The 21,660-nt window shown below is 42.6% G+C and overlaps 1 protein-coding gene across 1 annotated transcript in view; it reads left to right on the forward strand.

Moving 5' to 3' along the window:
* Positions 1–327: 327 nt before the first annotated feature.
* Positions 328–21,660, forward strand: part of ALPK1 (alpha kinase 1) — a 44,978-nt gene continuing 23,645 nt past the window's right edge. Inside the window, exons 1-2 of the mRNA XM_063136276.1 lie at positions 328–525; positions 5,512–5,666. Coding sequence (XP_062992346.1) covers positions 405–525; positions 5,512–5,666 — 276 coding nt within the window. The 5' untranslated portion in view covers positions 328–404. The remainder of the gene's footprint in view (positions 526–5,511; positions 5,667–21,660) is intronic.

Consider the following 21,660-nt stretch of genomic DNA (forward strand, 5'->3'; position numbering starts at 1 on the left):
GCCTGGAGTCACATGCATGCAAAGTGATTCTATGCACTGTTTGGGACTTTACAGTCGTATTGAAAAGCAAACTCTTTCTTCATGGTCTGGTCACTTGGAGATGTTTGTCTTGCACAGTTTGTCACAGAGACCCTGGAGTAATTTCACACCTTCTCTAATAAAGTCCTCTGAGGCTGTCATGTACATCCCCTATTATCCTACCCGGCTTGAGCCTTGCAGATAATGGATGATGCTTTAGTTAATCATCTTCCCCCGTCTTTTGTTCACCAGGTATCTCAGCCTGAAAGGGATTCTTTTCATTTAGAGTGTGTATCTTCTTCTAGGTAATTGATCGCTGCACACCCAGAGACACACAAACACTCTTTGCCCCAGCCTGGATTCTCAGCAGAGTGGGAGCAAGCATCATGAATAATAGAAAAATGGTGACCAATCTGTTGCAAGAATGTAAGCAAATGCTGGATCAGATCTCACCAGAGATGGAGGCCCAGTCCAAGGGAGACGAGAACAAGCATCAGCAACACAGAGGTGAGATCCCAGTGACAACTGCAGGGTGTGAGGCGGCTGATTGCCCTGAACTTCCACCGTACCCAGGCTGCCCTATTTTTCCATCTCCAAGCAGATATAAGTGTCAAAAGATTACTGGATTTCTAGGACATGAATAGGATGTGAGCTAGAAGGCAGGCAGGGAAGGAAGCCTACTTTGTACCAATGAATTGCTGTCAGTTCTCATTTAAAGCTTCAGTAAACATGAGGCTGTGCGGAGCGGTTTTCGTTTGAGAAAAACAATGCTCCCAAAGTTTGGTGATGCGCATAAATTTCAATTATAAAAAACAGAAGAAAAAAATTAATGCAACTTCTGAATGCCGGCTGTTATTTGCTTTCCTTTCACTGGATGTCCGGCCCTGTCACTAAAGTAGTTTGGCGGTTTCCCCTGTCACTCGCTACAATTGAGTTCTCGGTCTTTTAACGTTTCCATCAGCTAGAAACGTGGTTTTGAAAATAAAATGGCACAGAGCATTTCCCGGCATTTAATATTTTGAACAACAGCACTGTAAACACAATAGAAATCATTGGGTTGTTTTTTTTAACATGATATGAAGTATATATCATTTACTTAAATTGGAGGATTAATTTAGTATGCCATCTGATATTGTAAGCTCTTACCTATGAAAGCTCAGATCATGATCCATTTCTTAACCTTTAAGGTGCCACAGAATTCTGCCCCTTTTTTCCTATAGGAGACAACAGTGGCTACTCTTCCAGAGACAGTTATCCTAAGAAGTTAATAGTAATACCTACAATGCAATCCTATGCATGAGTTCAGTGGAACTCACTCTCATGTAAGTATGCATAGGATTGCAGCTTAAATCGTTTTGCAGCACAAACCTCTGTGTGTCTACTCAGAAGTAAGTCCCACTGAATTTTATTTGTATTTAATTGATTTTTAAACCACCTTTCAGTATAGATTATCATCCCAAGGCAGTTTATATAAAACAACATAATAAGATAGAACAAAAAGCAATGTTAAAATATATAGGATGATACAGAAAAGCCATGACAGTATCAAATGAATCAATAAATCAGATAAAAACAGTTAGATAAAAGTAACAGCAGTAAATGAAAACATTAAAATAGCAGCAGCAGATAAAAAGAGTTACAGCACCACAACCACTCAAAAGCTGCCCAGAATAAAAAAAAGTCTGTGGAGCCAAACAAGGAGAGGGGCAAGTGTATTTTCCTGGGGAGGGGATTCCAGAGATGGAGGGCCACTACAGAAAAGGCTCTGTCTCTGGTACTCGCCAAACTAACAGCTCTTGCTAATGTCCAGAAAACAGGGCCTCCAATTTTAAGGCTCAGGCAGGTACATATGAATTCACTGGAGCTTACCTTCAGGTAAGTGTACATAAGATTACAGCGTTAGTATATCTGCAAGAAGCTTTCCAGTTTCAGTACAGAACCTTGAATGGCCAAATGTTCTGAGTTTGTACATAAGATAACTATTAAATTGTCACTGTTGAAATTCTTTTTAATGTTCTTAGTTCTTTGTCCCTTTCCTGTTGTGATAGGATAGTTCTCTGTTAAGCAAGTATTTATACATTAAAAATAGATAATAATCTACATTTAATACATAGGAATGAATTTTGTTTGCTTGCTTATTTGTTAAAAGCCATCAATCCACTCACCTCAATTAGACTTTCCTTTCTGAAAGAGAAATCATGTGATTCCTCCTAGTTTTGCTATCTCTGTAGTACCAGCCACTTTACACGGGTGAATCAATTATGATGATAGTCGTAAAGTTTAAAGCCTCCTCATTTGGGGCAATTCTGTTTATGCACAGCTTTCTGTTTCTCTTGACTAGGATGAAAACTATATAGTGCTCTAACATTTAGGAATATAGTTTATAATATGTGTTTTAGGTTTCCTTTCATTTCATCCCACAAAAGGCACTTTTGTTTCCTCATCACAAATTCCTTTCAGCTTTATTATCACTCGTTAGAATGGGCTATTGAACTTCTAATCAGGTAGTTCTTTCTTCTTCTATTTCTCCTATTAAATGCTGCAGAGCATGATAAATAATCAGTTTAGTTCCAGATAAGGTACATCAGTGCCCTTATAATCATTACATTAGACATGGGCCTTCAGGTAAGCTTGCTTCAGGAAGAAAAGTATCAGGGGCCCAGAGATACCCTAGAATTTTCTATATTTATCTAAGGGCTAAGCTACACACACTACATTAAATAAGCAGCATGCAGCTGATCTTCATCTTTTTGTTTACTTTAGTGCAAGCACACAGGGCTCCAATCCAGATCAGGACCACCATGGATAGCGGGGGCTTTAAACGTGCTCACCCCATCATTCATCCCTCCCCCAGTGTAGATGAAAAAAGGGGGGAAACACGTCTTCCATTAGCACCATGGGAGGTTTTTTCTTTTCTTTTTTTAGTCCCTGCAGTGGGGAGCACATCTGGGGGAGAGTGGCAGGGTGGGAAGGTTTAAACCTCTCCCATACTTGTGCACAATGATCCCAATCCAGATTGGGGCTCCATGCACTTATACTAAGGTAACCAGAATGGTGGGGAACAGCTGCATGTTACGTATTTAATATAGTGTGCACTTTAGCCATAAGATAAAGGTGAATCGGCAGTATTAGTAATATCACAATGGGTTGGGTACAGACCTAGTTATTTTTAGTTATGCCTAACTTAAGTCCAATGGATTTCAATGGGACTACTCTTAGTATGTCTTCTAAATCTGGATCCAATGAAATGTGCACTATCCAATGAAATAGTGATTATCCTATTGGACTAATCCATTGCAGGTTACTTAAATGCTGCAAAGCTGCAGATGTCTTTTCTCTGGGAGGTTCTTTTAAAAAGCCTGTAATGATTACCAAAGGCATATGTGCTTAGATAAATGTAGCAACTGCTCAGCATCTTTTATAGCAGCAGTTTTGAACCAAGCGAATTGTCTGAACTCAAACCCGGAAGCTCATTATCATTTCTTCCCAGGATACTACTTACTATGTATGATGGAGATGAATTCAGGAAATTGGGGTGGGAAGGGATTTGGAAATGAACTTTCCCACTTTGGAAAATCGCTAAGCCAAACCCACCCACCACCACCACCACCACCACCAGCATTTGGTGTAATGGCTGGTTACAAATTTCACAAACACACAAATACACACCTTGACTTGGAATGGTTTAGCCCCACCCGTCTGCCAGGGTCTTCATTCATCACTGTTTCCTTGTCTTTCCCAAACCTAGAAGCTGTTCCTGCCAATATGAACACAGGGAAGAGTAGATTAAAAAAAAATCCTCCTGACTCATTTGCCAGGAATAATAAGGAACTAGTTTCCAAAGCTAAGCGAAAAGGCTATTTAAGATGGCCTTTGCTCTGCGCTGAAGACCTTTGAGATTGCTTGGACTCTACACTGCCAGTTTTTATTCTTTCTGACTCATTTCTGAGGAAGATTTTTTTTAAAAAAAAAGAAACTCTATAATTTCCAGAATTCTGACCAACAATGGAGGTGCTTGAGAATGCTCAGAAGCCTTCATTTCAGTTTGCTGAAAATGGAGGGAGAACTTCAGGTTTTGCCAATCTCCTTGACTCCTTTTTTGATCCTTGCCGTAGACCCCATGCAACTCAGGAAGCATGGGATCTGGCTGGTGAGAGGACTGATGATAGTGGAAAAGCTCACTTGAGCTGGGTCTTTAGGACAATTTCCTGAAAAGGTCTGAGCATTCCCCAAGAATTCTCAAAGTAGTCATATCTACTACTACTACTACTACATACTGCTCAACTATGAAGCTTGTTGGGTTACTGATAGTCACTATCACAAGCTACCTTCCTGGACTGGGCTAAATAATCTATTTAGGCTCAGTTCAGACAACACATTCCTCAATAGTAGTTTTAGAACTCTACAGTGGAGTTTTTACACCACCGTTGAGAAATGTGTTGTCTGGTGGGAAAACTCTACCCCGCGGTGGAGGTTTTTTGGAAAACACTCCACACTGAATATCCACACTGTGCAGAGGAGCGTTCCTGCACAACCATCACGTTGCATGTTGTGTGGAAGGCTATGTAGAGTTTTCAGTTGAGTTGACTTTTCCCATTGGCTGCAGAGTTCCCTGGCAAGAGCTCTAGGAGAGCCGCCAGGATTGTTTTTTAGCAGCAATGGCTGATGGGATACCATCAGGAGGACTGGGGGAGGAGAGGGGGGGAGGAATTGTCAATCAAATGTCACAATGGATTTCACTCAACTTCACGGTAGCCCACAGTCACACAACAGTGGAGTTAGAACACGAGTACCCCCTAAAACCACAACCGTTGAGTGGAGTTTTCACACTGCATTGACTAACGTGTTGTCTGAACTGAGCCTTAGTTTTGGATGTTACTTAGTTCAGTCTATTTCCTTCCATATACCTCTGGAAAGTTTTTTAGGGGCCACAAGGACCTGCAGAGGGAAGGAAGGACTAGAGAAAATTGCCATCCTGCCCCTTCCTCTGGCATAAGTGGAACACCGCCAAGTGCAAGTCTGGATCCAACCCACTGTGATGCTAAAATGCTGCTCTGACCCCTTAAATCAGGATGCAAATGTAACAAATAAAAACATTTAACATTTATTTTATGCCAATGATATTGTCAGAAAGAAGGTTCGAGCCATTACGTTGTTACATTAACTCCCCCAATACAAACTCCCGTTTTCACACGGAGGAATCCATTTCGTCCGTTCCTTTCTGTCTCCTATTCTTCACTCCAAAGTGACCGGAGTCTTTCGCTTCCTGCTGAATTCCTGGCCTTAATGGCAGACAGCTCCAGTTTACCTGCAGGGCAGAGCACCAGAGGTCACTTGATGACAGGCAGCCTCTCATTACTTGTCTGTGGCTGGAATTGGTGACAGCTTGTAGCCAACGAGAAGCAAAGCGGCCAAGGGAATGCTTTCAGCGTGTTAGGTGCTACCTTGTAACTTCCGTGGCTGAATCGCTTACCTGCACTTTGACCTTTCCAGCTTTGCTCCCTGAAGATTTGAGGACCCTCATCAAAGAGGCAAAGGAAATGAAGTGGCCCTTCGTGCCAGAAAGGTGGCAATACAAACAAGCCCTAGACCTCGAAGACAAAACAAACCTGCAAGATATGATCAATGCAAGGCTGCACGAGTTACTGGTATGAAGCATAAGGCACCTGCCCTTGAAACCTGCATTCACCGCACTTAGATGTACAGTGGCCTAACAGGTGGTAGCTTCCCTGTTCCTCCCTGTTATTTCCGCCAGATGACCGTTGCCATTCAGATTCCATTTAGGTTAATGACTAAATTGTTATTTTCACTGGTAGAGTTGGGGTCAGTGGCTTGATTTTCTTCACATAGTGTAAGATATGCACAGTGATCCAAAATGGAGCAAACACTCTGATGCACAGACGGAGCTCCTGCACAAGGGACTTAACCCTCTTGGCTCCTCTTCTAGGGAATGAAGAAGCCCACTCAATTCAGGAGCTTCATATGTGTTTTGAAACATGAAATTCTTATGTATATATCTGTATTAAAATACAAATTTATTTAGTTTATTATTTATATGATCCTCAATCATCTTTTTTCCTAGCCTAAAAGTCCCCCGTTTCTTAAAATGTTCTTAATGAGGAAGATGCAATGTAGTGGCTAGAGTGTTGGACTGGGAGTCAGGAGATCTGGATTGTAGTCGACACTCGGTCACGGAAACTCACTGGGTTACTTCGGGCCAGTTGCAGACTCTCAGCCCAACCTAGTTCACAGGCTTGTTGTTGCGAGGATAAAATGGAGAAGAGGAGATTTATGTATTATGCCTTGGGTTCCTTGCAGGGGAAAAGGCAGGATATAAATGCAATGAATGAATGAATGAATGAATGAATGAATGAATGAATGAATGAATATGTTTCACTCCCAATGATTGATTTAGAGCACAATCCTATGCATGTTTGGAAAGAAAAAAGTCCTACAACTCCCAGCATTCCCACCTCTATTATATCTATTTTCAGAGAAAGCAACCCTAACTAAGCACTGTATTCTAATCACAAGCCTGCCAACTATATAATGGCGATAATACTTCTGGCTTTATTTTTAATACTTTTCTTAGTCATTCCTCATTCTGAGTTTGATTGATCAGTGCCTTAACACTGCTCTCCTGTGAAATGAAGATTTGTGTTGGGATGGGGTGAAATTATTCCATGCTTTAACTTCAGTGTTTATTATTTATTTATTTAATTACATTTATATACCGCCCCACAGCCGAAGCTCTCTGGGCGGTTTACAACAATTAAAAATAGTAAACATTAAAAGTATACAAAAATTTAAAAAACATAAAAAACAGTATAAAAACAACAGTATCCATTTAAAAACAACAATTCTGGGGTCCATTAAAAACAAACTTAACCTTGTTAAATGCTGTTAAAATGCCTGGGAGAAGAGAAAAGTCTTGACCTGGCGCCGAAAAGATAATAAGGTTGGCACCAGGAGAGCCTCATCGGGAAGATCATTCCACAGTCGGGGGCAACCACTGAGAAGGCCCTCTCCCTTGTTGCCTATGGTGATAATAAATTTGCTTTATCATCACCATCTTGAGCGAGAGCTCTCCACCTTTATTTCTTATCTTTATTTATAGCCTCCTTCATGCTCCTATTTAACCTCCTGAAGGGATTTGACTTTCCTGAACTTTAACTTTCAAGATACAATTGGCTGTCTGTTTTATTTACAAGAACGTCCTTTTAAATTCAATCTGGGCAATTTCCCATCATATTTGAATTTAACCGCATTATGGTCCCAGCCCATTTCCAAACAGGCCAACAGGCCTCATTTTACATCAGACTTTCCTCTTGTTAATTCCGTCACTGACTGCTCCAAAGCAAAATCACTGGGTTGCTTCATGGTGCTCTGCTTACCCTTACCCACGTCAGTTTGGATGCAGTTGAAGTCTACTGGATCAGAATTGCTCAGTTTGGGAATATGTGGGTGCACATACAGCATCTAAGTGAGAGACCTGTTGTTTACAGCCAGGTATCATTTGCCCCAGGTGCAAGCTGGGATACAGTACTGCCTCATCAGGACCAAAATCATCCCTTTTGTCCGCTTCTGCAAGCATATGATTTAACTTGCACAGAGCACCTTACATGCCTTGACAAAGTAGGAGGGGTTTGTTGCTGTTTTACAAATTCCAAGTGCTAAGTGGAATTTTATTGTGATTCTGAATTTGTCTTGGTTATTTTCTTCCTCCTCTCCTCCCCCTTTCTTCTTCTCCTTTACTTTTTTGGTGTGTGGCCTTCAGACAGAAATTTATGGTGGGGGCTGACCCCTTTTACAATACCCACAAAGCCCTCAGACATGAGAGTGTTTGTCTGCTCTCTCCCAGGATCAACACCTGCAGTAAACTCCCCAAGAAACCTGGATAGATGGGAGATTAATGTGGCTGTAATAGCAGAGCAGTGTTTGCACGCATTATCCTCTCACCCCAGGTAGATGGGCCTTTTCTGAGATGATACCAATTATTTATTGCCGAAACATCTGTTGATAACTGCAGCTGCTCTGGCGAAACAAAGCATATCATGGGGTCACAGACTATGAGCCCTACAATCCCACCTCATGCTAGTTTGAAACTATTCACTAACATGCCCCAAAGTCCATAGGTTACCGTCATCGTCAATGCTTCATCATTCCATAAAAAATACTTTCTAAATACTGTGCTCCTTTCCCCATGTGCTTTGAAGTATTATTTCATTTTCGTCAGTAATTTATATTCCACCCTATTGTACCAGAGGAGGAAAGGGATACACTTCTTTTCTTTTTCTTTTTTGGTTTTCCATTTCATTGTAGATAGACTGACATTTTGACCCATATTCTTAGTATTATTCAAGAAACTTTCTCCCCCACCTCCTTTGCTCTCTTTGCTTCTGTTCTCTTTTTTAAAAAAAATTCAAGGAATAGTAACAGTGCTTTCCAAACTTTTGATTAAGACACTGAAGGGAGTGGTTGGGATTACACTGAAAATAATAAAGTTTACAATTAGATGGCAAAGAATAACATTCTGAACGTTCCCTTTTTATATGATCTGGGAGAAGGGAATTATTTTAATTCCCTCTGAAAGAAAACGAAGCCTTTGTTGATATTGTTTGGGAAAACCTTTAACACGTTTCATCTGAGTTTATTCTAAAGTGGCAAGTTTAGAATAAGCTCTCCACTGGAATGAGCCAGTGTTTGTAAAGTGCTTTGGGATCCTTGAATGAAGTGTTTATTATTCTGGGAGGTCAGATTTTGTGGTCCTTACTCACAGTGTGCAGCATCTTACTTCTTGAGTAGCTTCGTTGATCTCAAAGTGTCTCTATGAGAGCACTTGGGTCTCCAGTCTGAAAGTTTGATTTAGCCTCGCATTGTTCCAAGGATGCTTTGTTTGCAGACCATTGCTCTGTTGAGTATGCAGAACAACCAATGGTGCTTACATCGTTCTTTTAAACAGTTCAGCTTGGCACTGGCTACAGAATCCTATTGTCCAAAACAACCAAAAGAGAGGAATGCTCATAAAAGAGCAGGGAGGAAATCCTGTATCTGCCCAGTTTAATGAGAAACTCAGAAATCACACAAAATGTGCACCCTGAAATATTTTTTCCTCTGGAGCATGATTTTTGACGTGGAACTCTTGAGTAGGCATTTGAAAAGTCAAAGGATTTTTATGGTAGCTCTTAGCACAAATCTTCGTGAATTCTGTGTCTGTGAGGAAACCATTCAGATGTAGTGTCACCTGGATATTCAAATAGCTATCTTAAGAGTTCATTCAAATTTTACATTTTATTTATTTGGTTGTGTGTTTTTTAAAGAAAAAAAGAGGGGGAAGAAGCTTTTATTTTTTCTTCCACCAACCCACTCCAGGACAAAGCACTCAAGGTGACTGGCTAACATCTTCGAAATTAAAAAATAGTGCAAGAAATCAAAACATCCAGAGTGATGACAGAGAGATTGTACCACTATCAGTACTCCAAAAGCCATATGTAGTGTAAAGTGTTAAGGGATTTGGTGATTGTGGCAAAGCCTCTAGTAGCGAATGGCTGAGCTGCTGTGATGTCACAGGACAACAAGGCAGGGAAAGGGGCTCTGGTGGCCATTGACTAAGATGTGCAGATCCTGTAGAGCAAGGGTGCAAAATGTGCAGTCTTCACACCACGAGCACACCACCAAACATTTTTTCTAGCATCCTGCCCTTCATCTGCTGCCACCGCTGAAAAAAATCACAGTGAAAGCTGGCTTTCTGATGGGATTATATGGTATTGTTGCCTCTTGTTAGAAAGCCAATCAATAGAGATAAAACAAAAGGCAAAACAGAGCATTTTCCAGTCCCACATGCACACAAAAAGCTAGAGAGACAGAGAGAACACAGCTTACTTTAGTGAAAAAAGAAAAAAAATGCTTTACTCTCAAATATTCTTGCAAGAGTGTCTGTTCAGTCCATTTTGTGTTCCATTACACGGTCAGGAGCAAGCAATGTGTTCCTAGCAATGGAGGCAGGCAGAGAGAGAAACAGGGAAGGAAGGGGAAAAGCAGGAAGGAGGAATCACACTTTAGGCTATAGAAAGCCTAACACTAGCTATTTAGGCTGACCATATGCCTGGATTTGCCCGGACATGTCCAGAAATCCCACCCCCAAGCAGGATCCAGGGGGAGAGTTCAAAATCCTCTTAAATGTCCAGATAAGTTGCCGGATGGCCGGAGGTGCTCAGATCAGCTATGCAATTTGTGTAGCGGCTACGCAACTGGCATAGGTGCTATGCCATTTGCGTGGTGGCTATGCAAATAGCGTAGGTGCTACGCCATTAGCGTAGCTGATCTGAGCAGTTCCTAGAGAAATAGAAGACGCACGCACGCCCTCCCTGCCTCGCACAAATTGAAAGGGGTTGTGGGTATTGGGAGAAGCGTGGGGCATGTGTGCTCCAAGAAGAATGATGGCTGGCTAGCTGCCATGGAGCTCAGAGGAAGACCAGCCACAGCTGGAGCAGCCACTCACCTGCAGCGGCATGAAGGGCTCCAGAGCTCCCATTAATTTCTATGGGCTAACATGAGAAGAGATGGCATGAAAGAGGTGGAGTCTGCAGGAAGGGGTTTCCCTGAAGCTTCATCTTGGTTCCGAGTTGAATTCAGGATACTCCACATGGCAAGATTCACAAGTCTGGACAGGTTGAGGAGATAGATTTCTCCTTAAGGTACGGATGAGGAGAGGATGCCCCCCTGAAAAGTGTTCTTGTCTGGGATCTGATTTGTGACATTTTTGTATCTTGGATTTTATTTGGGGTGGGGGGAGGGAGAGACCTAGAGTTCCTTCCTTCCAGTCTTTACTTTTGTGCTGCACAAACTAACAAGACTGTTGATATTTCTTTCTTTCATTAAGAACATTGGGGTAGATGGGTACTCATCCCTGGCAGAGTACTGGACCAGATGTTCTTGTGGTGCCTTTTGGGGGGCTCTTTTTATGTCATGGGGATGGCACGTGTCTAGAGCCCACAGGTGCAGGATGGTTACACATCACCTCTCAAGCCACTTTAAATACTTTTATACTTTGTCATCTGGATTGAAATTATAACAATGTTAAAGTCTGTGTTGTCTTGTGTGGCTCTAGAAGAGATTACACACATAACAAAGCTATGGCATAATAGAGAATGCAACAGTTTACTGGTACCATGATACTTTTAATCTGTTTTAGTGATTATGAATTTTGGATTTTACAACTTAACACCTCTTAGGTGCTGAACTTGTTTTTAAGGTGAATTAAGAAGATGGATTTTCCTTCATTTTTTCAATGTATGTTCAAGGGTAAAGCAGAGATCGTAATCTAACACTGACTGTAAATAGTTACAAATAAATAACTTCCTAAATATTGGAATAATAGAACTTGAGCAGGAGGTTTTATTTATTTATTTATTTATTTATTACATTTTTATACCGCCCAATAGCCGAAGCTCTGGGCGGTTCACAAAACCTTATCTTGTGATCTTATTGAGGTGCCACCTTTTGACTTGGCTGTTGTTGTTGTTGTTTTGAGAGATTAATATCCACTAGTGTAGAAAGAAAAAGCAGAGTTTGGTCTTGTTTGCTTGTGTTGAAGCTTTCTTAGCTATTCAGTTTTCAGCTGTAGAATGGTAATGCCTACTCTTGAATACATTTAAGGCTTAATTTGCAAAATTACTTGGTATTTTAAGAGCATTCGTTGTGATCATTTTCTTTTTATATCATATGACTATAATAACGTTATCAACTCAGTACCGTTCACCTACTTACTTACTTTTGAAGCAAGGATTTATTTTATTTTATTTCCTTTAGCATAAATCTCTGATGGCCCATAAGCCCATTTAATTGTTTCTCATAGCCATTCCTGTCTATCAGCCTCCTCCTAACCCGGTGCCCTCCAGATGTGTTGGACTGAAACTCCCATAATTCCCAGTCAGCATGCTGGTTGGGAATTCTGGGAGGTGTAGTCCAATACACCTGGAGGGCACCAGGTTGAAGAAGGCTGCTGTAGAACTACTGAAGCTGGCTGGAGATATAGGTGCTTCTGAGTTATAATAATTTAAAGAGAGCCAGTGTGGTGCTGTGCCTAAAGTGTTGGATTGGGAGATCGGGGTTCTTGTCCCCACTCAGCCATGGAAACCCACTGGGTGACTTTGGGCCAGTCACAGACTTTCAGCCCAACCTACCTTACAGGGTTGTTTTTGTGAGGATAAAATGGAAAGGAGGAAGATTATGTATGCTACCTCGGGTTCCTTGGAGGAAAAAAGGTAGGATATAAATGCAATAATAATAAATAGTCACAAGTGGCAAGAAAGCGGGGCTTTGAGGTTGGTCTTTCCTCTCTTCTCACCATGCTCCCTAAATTGTGCATGTTTATCTGTGGAAAGTGGTTACTAGATGATGATGATGAGCATTTAGTCAAACTGTTTTAGCAACACAACAGCCCTTTAAGGTAGGCAAATTGCACTAAGAGATTTTATTTTGTTTCCAAGGAATTTCTAAGGCTGGGCATGTTGGGGTGGGCATGCCTTCTTGAGGGTGGCCATATTGTCATGTGACCAAGACCATACCCCATGTCAAGATGGTCCCGGCTTAGGGGGTGGGCATGTTGAGGTGGGCACGCCTCCTTGCAGGCGGCCATGTTGTCCTCCTTTTTGGTTTCCAAAATATGGTCACCCTAACCAAGGTTATGTTCGAGTGGGCACCCCCCCACCCTTGGTGCTGGACACGCCCCCTTGGGGGCTGACCATGTTGTCCTCCTTTTTGATTTCTAAAATATGGTCACCCTAATGTCCATGCATTAACTAACTGCACAGATCTATAGCTGCAGATCTCGCGTTTTCTTTTAATAAATGAATGGGGCTGTGGGAAGTTCCCCGCTCCCACCCAGATGCTGGAGTTTCTCCCGCACATCCGCAGACTGTAAAAAACATTCTGATTTCAATCTCGTCTCTGAGCAGATGGTTAGCCCTGCTGGCTTTGGCAGTGCTCATCACCTGTTCCCCCACCACCACCACCCCACACACTTCTCCCTCCCCTGTGGGCGACTGCTGCTGTTTATGTTGTCAGTGCTGACAATCTGTTTAGCAGGTGCGTGTCGGGTAGCAATCCAATGGGGGAGTGGTATGCACATCCTACAGAGCACTCTTTTGCACAAGCAGATCACATCCTCTCCCAGGGCGTATCTGTGCAGCTCTCAGGAAAGCATCTTAATATAAAAAGGATATAAAAACAGTGATATAAAAACATTTATATCCTGCATTTTTTTTCCTCCAAGGAACCCAAGGTGGCGTATATAATCCTCTTCTTCATTTTATTCTCACAACAACAACCCTGTGAGGCAGGTTGGACTGACAATCTGTGATTGGCCCAAAGTCGCCTAGTGAGCTTCCATGACCGAGGGGGGACTAGAACCCGGATCTCCCTACTCCCAGGCCGACACTCTAGCCACTAAACTGTCCTATTTGGCCCTAGGGTGACAGTGATAGTCATAGCAATGGCTGAATCATAACTTCGGGGACCAAGCTAGACCCCTTCCTCTGCCTGTTTGCAATTGGAGGGGGCAGACCTCCTATCCATTGTGCCCTTAATTGCCCTCCTCCCTTACTTCTACTGCCTTCATACTATAAAGGGGAGGTTCTGCCAAAGAGCTTTTCTCATGGTATGTTGAACCAAACAAGATTTTCACTTCTGTTACTTAGTAGGAAAATACCATAAAACCAGTTCAATGTGAGTGGCTAGAATGATGGATTCCGGCCAGGAAATACTTTTCACATCCCTGCTCATCCCAAAGCTTCCCTTATTGGAAAAGCTTAATTTCTCTATCTTGCCTGTCTCACAGGGTTGTTGTAATGATAAAAGTGCCATGGGGTGGGGGAGGGGAGGCATTATTTATTTATTTATTTATTTAAAATATTTATACCCCGCCCTATATCACTAAGATCTCAGGGCGGTGTACAGATAAAAACATACAGTATAAAACAATAAATATACACAGTTAAAAACAAATTAAACCTTGATCCAAGTTAAAACAATATATAATTTAAAAGCAATAGATACAGTTAAAACAGTTAAAACAATGTGCCAGTGAGTTTAACCATCAAAGGCTTTGTTAAAAAGCCATGTTTTTACTTGGCGTCGAAATGAAATCAATGTTGGTGCCAATCAGGCCTCCAAGGGGAGGGCATTCCACAGTCGGGGTGCCACCACAGAGAAAACCCTCTCCCTTGTCCCATCATAATGTATATGTTGCACTTAAGGGATGCGGAGAAGGGCTCCTCCAACAGATCTAAGGTCTCGGGCAGGCATATATAAGGAGAGGCGCTCTCTCAAGTATCGAGGTCCCAAGCCGTTTAGGGCTTTAAACATCATTACCAGCACCTTGAATTCTGACCGGAAACGTATAGGCAGCCAGTTCAGTTCCTTTAAGACCGGTGTTATGTGGGCTCTGTAAGATGTATTTTGCACTAGCTGCAACTTCCGCGTTGTCTTCAAGGGCAGCCCCACGTAGAGTGCATTGCAGTAGTCTAATCGGGAAGTTACCAGTGCATGCACTACTGTGGCTAGGTTGTCCCTGTCCAGGAAAGGCCGTAGCTGACAGATCAGCCGAAGCTGACCCCAAGTACTCCGTGCCACGGAGTCCACCTGGGCCTCTAGTGACAATGATGGATCTAGGAGTACTCCCAAGCTACGTACCTGCTCCTTCAGAGGGAGCGCCACCTCATCCAGAACAGGTCGCTTACCCAATTCCCGGACTCGGGAACCACCAATCCACAGAGCTTCAGGATTCAGCCTCAGTTTATTGGCCCTCATCCAGCCCATTACAGCCTCCAGGCACTGGTCCAGCACCTTCACAGCCCCAGCTGACTCCGACGACAAGGAGAAGTAGAGCTGAGTATCATCAGCATACTGATGGCACCCAACCCCCAAACCCCTAATGACCTCACCCAACGGCTTCATATAGCATGGGGGACAAAATGGTGGACAGAATAGAACCCTGTGGCACCCCACAGCTTAATTGCCATGGGGTGGAACAGGAATCCCCCAATACCACTCTCTGGGATCGGTCCCGCAAGTTGGAGTGGAACCACTGTAACACAGTGCCTCCTACTCCCATCACGCAGAGCCGACTCAGTAAGATACCATGATCAATAGTATCAAAAGCCGCCGAGAGATCCAGGAAGATCAACAGGGTAGCACTCCCCCTGTCTTTCACCCGGAGTAGGTCGTCAGTCAGAGCCACCAAGGCTGTTTCAGTGCTGTGCCCTGGCCTGAAACCAGACTGAAATGGGTCCAGATAATCCGTTTCTTCCAAGAACGTCTGAAGTTGCCCGGCCACCACACGCTCAAGCACCGTGCCCCCAAAGGGGATATTAGCAATGGGGCGGTAATTCTCACATACCTAACCTCCTTGAAGGTTGCCACGTGCCTAACTTCCTTGAAGGAAGAGCAGGATAAAAATGTAATCGCATTCGTTTGTTTGAATTGCTTGCACTACAAATGTAACTGCAGTTGTATTAGTTTTCATGAACTAGCAAGCGAAGCACACGAAGAACTAGGCCATATGGTCAGTGTAGGGTTGCTGGAGTTCTGTTCTCCCCTCTCTTCCTATTTCAGTTGACTTACCCACCCAGCACAGGTTGCCATCCTGTTTGCAGCAGCCATTTACTAAACTGGATGTTTCTGTGCACAATATATTTTAAAAGGCAATACCCTGGAAAAATCAGAGATGCCAATGCAGGGATCTGTATTCCCAGACCCGTAAAGAAAGCAAACAAACAAAAAGCCTGTAAGCTTCACTTCCTGATCATTTTAATTCTTGCTCCCTTGAAAATTCCTCTGCCATCATCTGTTTCTATCCTCTTCCCAAATGACTGTGCGCAAGCGATGTCGGAGTTGCACATTTTGTAATGGACACCTAAGTGCCAGATGGCTCTGGTCAAGAGTGTGCTCTCCCTTCCTGGGAGCAGCTGTGGCTGTCAGCAACGGCAAGGTGTCCTGGCATCGAATGTAAAGTGGGGACCCAAACACGAAGGTGTAGTGCTGGGAGGAGCCAGCGCACTAATGCGAGAAACCGTGAAAGCAGCACACTCCTCCACTCTGGGCTTTTTAGCAAAAGCCCTTCAGGGGAGGCTGTTTTGCATTCCCACCCCTCACCCAAACCCCCTCCTGTAATTGGTGTATAGAAATTTTCCGCAAATCTAATTCCGTCTCCACCTGACTCGGCTTCCCAGCCATGAAGTTCCCTTTGTGCTCCTAAACTCAATTACACATCCACATTCGGTGTTGTGGAAACAGATGTTCAGGCACAGGACACATTTATGTCTCTCTTTCTTTTTATACATGGATACAGAAAGACCTGATAGTGGATCCAAACCAGAAATTCCCTCCCTCCCTCCCTCCCTCCCTCTTTCTTTCTTTCTTTCTTTCTTTCTTTCTTTCTTTCCTCTTTTTGCATTTTGGTTAAGTTTAGCCCTTCTTTGTATTTTGTTATCTCTATAATTTTGTTCGTTGTGTCTTTGCCATGAAACTTCTTCCTTTCAGGATTGTGTCCTCGGATTGTTTTATTTTAAATTGTGCTAACTAGCGACAGAGGCAGCTATGCACATCTATAGATAGCAATAGCTTTTATGCAGGGTGCAAAAAAGAAAAAAAGGAGAGAGAGAGAGAGTGACCTTGGGACATCTCCAAGGGATTGTGAAGAAACTGGGGTTGGGCAAGGTCAGAAATAGACTCCCTCCTATCCCTCAAAAATAGAAATTAGCAACAGAATAGCGAGATTCTGTGGTGAATGGGCGCCTATGCATTAAAACAAATTTAAAGAGAAACAGCTGTGATATTGGCACTAGAATGGGCCTGTGGCCCGGATGGTGTCTCTTGTACAAACATATGCAAGGGAAGCCTGGTGCCTGTTTAATGAAGTACTAACTTGTGAATGAAGAAACCCAGAAGTGAATCACGGCATGATGGATTGCAGGAGCCATTCATGGCAATGCCAAGTACAAATCGCACAGAAACTAGCTATTCCTGCCATACCTAATCTGCCACATGGGGCAGATTTCATCAGCCCTTAATTTTGATATAAGACATCAAGAGTATAATGCTGATTTATGAGTTCTGAATTTCCAACTGATCTCAAAGCAAATAAGCACCCTTTTCTAAGCTTTTCACGTGCACCTCAGAAATCACGGTCACTATATTTAGTTTTATCCATCTATACACATGGGCCTTGTTTTCACATAGCACTAAACCATGATTCAGTGTTACAAAGAGAAGCTGAAATGAGTTTTCAAGCTTGTGTGCTTTGCCCTCCTCACCTGGGGCAGATGCAAGGAGAAATACAGAAGTTTTCACTTCCATTTAAACTAACTGTGTATTGTTGTGACATCCTAAACTGGACAAATTGTGGCTAGTCCTTATTATGGTTAGTAGAAACATATCAGTTTATGAAGCTGGCTTATTTTCCCTAACCATAGTTAAGATTAGCCATAGTTTAGGGTTCAGTTGTAACACTAAACTGCAGTTAATCTAAAATGGAAGTGAAGCTTCTGATTGCCCCATGGCCACACCAGAGAAAGGGATGAAAGGGGGAACACATAAACAGCCTTAGTACAGGTCATTCTCATAACGCTAAACGATGGTTTAGTGTTAAGTGTGAACAGGTTGAGATAGATTGCATTCCTGAACCATGATACTTCAATTCCTGACTCATCATGCTTCTGCATGACAGTGCCAGCAAGAGAAGGAAGCTTGCTTTACATTGGCATTGCTCTGCGAATTTCTGACATGCATCCTCTCTAAGTAATGCTGGCATCTTAACAGCATGTCAATCATGTTTTACTGGATTTTACACCTGCAAAACTGGTTGACCAGTGACTATAATAGAACAAAAGAGATTGATGTCTGGGCCTGTGAGCAACAATAGTTTCAAATCCTTGAAAAATTATCTTCTCTACCTATCTTACGTTGGGAAGGAAAAGTCAGTTTGCCTCCTCCAGGCTGTATGCGTGAAGTCATTCTTACCCCTTGGAATTGCTGTGAGTTTGTCCCACCAAATTTACTTTATTTTTGTTTGATAAGAGGTGTTGCTAGAGGAAGGTGTTTTGGCCCCATGTTCCACATCGTTTTGTGGGCTAAGAGCTGTTGTGTGACTTGACAGGCAGGGAAAGAGTCGTGCACTATTACTCAGCATGCTCTTGGGGGAGTGTGGGGGAACAGCCTTATAAATTCAACAATTGACACCAAGCTAAATTTATCGGTGTGTGACACAGCATGGCGCCTTCTCTTAAAGGCGAAGAGAAAGTAGGTGATATTCTTGCCCTGTCTTGACTTTTCTCCATTTTGTGTCCCTTCGGTTTTGGAGAGGAACACAAGAGGTTTCGGCATTGAGCGGAGACTTAAATTATGCAGCTGCCAGCCTGTCCAGAATAGGATACTTGGTTTAGATTTTTTCACAATGCTATTGAAGTGCTTATTTTCCTCCTGAAGAGACACAAACAGATGCAAACTTCTGTAAACACTTTAGAAATGAATTCAGTGAGTTTGGCCTCTCAGTGGTGCTCAATAGCTGACAGAAAAATGTCTAATTAGTGCAAGTGGAAATAATAGGGCCACTTGGATCCCTTCCATCCTTCTCCAAGTCTACTTTTCCTAGGAACTCAAAGGCGCTTTTGTTTGGCAGGTCACCCTCTCTCATGCTTTTGTGTTTCAGTCTCTTAAGGGGCGAAGGAAAACGAAGCAGCAGCAGAGTGGAAAAAAATACATTAGGCAATGGCTGGGTGCTTAAAGATACGGCGAGAATTTCTAGTTGGCAGTGTCAGTTTACAGGTGCTTAAAGACAGGGATTCCTCCATTGTCAAGAGGCACATGTGCGTAGAGAAACAGGAATCCCTTTCAAAAAGCATGAGTGGGCCAAAGAATCGATATTGTTAGCAACTGATATCCTGATCTTGTGGGGTAAATACATGTTGTATACATTCCAATCCAAGCTGCCCGTGCTGTTGTTATTGACATTTCTGCAGGAGGCATTTTATATGGTTTGCAAGAAGCCATTATAAATCTCAGCTGACAGGCTGACATCAGCACTATCAACCTGTCCATAATTTGGGGGGAAATTATTGCCAGAATGTTTTTGTATGTTTATTGATCCGTCCATGTGAACTTCTTTTTCTGGGGGAAATCTAAGCTGTAGCTGTGACTTAAGTATGTGCTTTGTACGAAGACTACTACCCTGCCATCTTTCGTTTAAAAGTTTTCAGGTAGCAAAACATCGAAGCCAAGGGTGCAGAACTTTAGACCCAAATCTGGTCCTATTAGCATCCCACAAGTGACCCTGCCCCTGATCCGCCAACCACCTCTCTTTTGGTGCTTTCCCAGCTTTTATGCAGTTCCTGCCCCCCGCCCTCCGGTGCGCATTTCCCCACCCCCCGCCTCTCCTTAGTTATTGGCAGTAAAAAAATTAAGCTATGCTGGTATTTTTGGTATTTTGGACCTACCCCTTGGCCCTGCCCACCACTGTAATGCCGCGTCTCCTGAGAGCGTCTCCTGAATGAAATGTAGCCCTCTAGCTGAAAGAGTTTGAACACCCCTGTTCTAAATAGCGTCAACATACTGTTGGGCTAGATTAGCTCCTTATCGGACTAGGTATAATGCAGCTCTGGGTGTGTCAGTATCATGCAATACCCAGTTCTTTAAGTGGCTGCCGAGAAGATACAATAGTGCTTAGTCCACAAAAGTCTGCCATGTTGATGCAGTGTATCATATTTCTGTCTAGGGATTATTTGTATGTATTTGTTCACCTGCTTACCAAAACTGGATAGCAAGCAATTAGTTGACAGAAGTTCAGTTTCACACCTGATTAGTTTATCACATGGCCAGAGCTTTCTACTTCCAACTCATTAAAACAGTGGTACCTGAAGTGTAAGGTCAGCCTCCCTAGTCCCTAGGGACTTTGTAGACAAATGCCAGAGGAGGTCCATGTTTTAACTGGCTTAAAGGCAAAGTACCCTCTTGATCAGTGTAGTGCCAACGGTCTGCCCCAGACTTTTATGTCAATTCTCAATAGGATTTAAGACGTTGGCTTTCCTAACAGCACTTTTCAGCTACCTTAAAATAAGGTCCAAGCTCAATTGGCATTACTCCTGCTTTTTCTTGTCTTACCAGGGGAAAGCAAGAGATGATGACCCAAGTCAAAATATTTGCCTTTACTTTTTGAAACAAAATATTCAAGAAAGTCTTGTAGGAAGGCTTCTTATGATGACATGCAAGGCTGAAAAATATCCAGAATACTGTATGGTAGCTATTTATGGAGTATGAAAGGGACACAGACAATATGAATAGAAGTTGAAGGCCTGAAGACATGTGGATTTATTTTAAACAACCCCATAAGTAGATCAGGGACTAAGATTTTTCTCCCACTTATGCAACCATTTTTTTCAATGACAGTAACATCATGGTGACAACTCATCATGGTGGGGATTTTTACTCCAGGAATAGCCCAGGAATTGCCAGGGATGAGCAAAGTGATGAGTATGCTGCCATCCACATGCTCATTATTTCCACTTCCAGTTAACAACCTAAGAGCCCCCCCATTCCTGGCTTGTGACATACAAACCCAGAACTCTGGGTTGTTTATGGGCTAAACAACCCAGAGTTAACCCAACAATTGCCCATGGTGTGTCGTTGGGTTAACTCTGAATTGATTAATCCATAAACCACCCAGGGTTTCTAGATTCATACATCACAAAACAACCCATAAATGGGATGCCATTCCTGAGTTGTTAACTGAAAGCAAAAACAATGAACACACAGGAGGCAGCATGCTCATTGCTTTGTTCATCCCTTAAACAAACCAGGAACTGCCACCATATCATGCAAACTGGCTCAGAATATTGCTACACAAAACATTTTGTGTGCTATTCATATTCAGCCATAACAGTAAACCAGACTGTTTATTTTAGCTATGGTGGCATGAGAGAAATTATGACTCAACCATAAAAACTAATTGCCCAATCCTTCCTTTTTTTCTTGTTAGATTTTTTGTCTATTTGATACTACTTTGTTTATTTTAATTCATGTTGATCTTTGAGAAGGCTCTCCTGATTGTGTGTAATTTAAGGTAGAGTAGAAGTTAGAACTTAGAAAATGTATTTGGTTTCTTACAAAGTAAATAACACACAAATACACATGGATGTATCCAATGTTAGTCCTACTTAAAGTAGACCCATGGAAATCAATGGGACTTAAGTTAGACTAATATTGGATACAAACCACTGTGGCCAACATAAAGTCCCAATTGGAGGTGATTTCATGCTGTGTATACTTGCTAAAAGTGGTAGCCATCTATAAAGACGATGGGTGAGTGGTAAGTAGAAGTAAGTGTTGCTTGGCCTTTCAAGTCAGGAATCTAGAATGACTTCGCTTTAGCCACATCCTGTCCCAGTTCTTTTGATCCTGCAAGGTCCTCAGGGCTGCTGCCTAGTTTCAGCACAGTCCCAGTGGACAGCTCCTTGCTGTGCCCTAATTATGCCAAAGTGTTGCTGGTCTGAGGGCCAGGTTACCCTTTTCATGGCAAGAGCAGGTGCTGTCATGAAAGACTTAGAGGACACACTAGTCAGGAAGCCAGGCAAGAACTTCTCTCCTAAA

Source organism: Elgaria multicarinata, chromosome 10 (assembly GCF_023053635.1).
Source record: "Elgaria multicarinata webbii isolate HBS135686 ecotype San Diego chromosome 10, rElgMul1.1.pri, whole genome shotgun sequence".
Classification (NCBI taxonomy): Eukaryota; Metazoa; Chordata; class Lepidosauria; order Squamata; family Anguidae; genus Elgaria; species Elgaria multicarinata.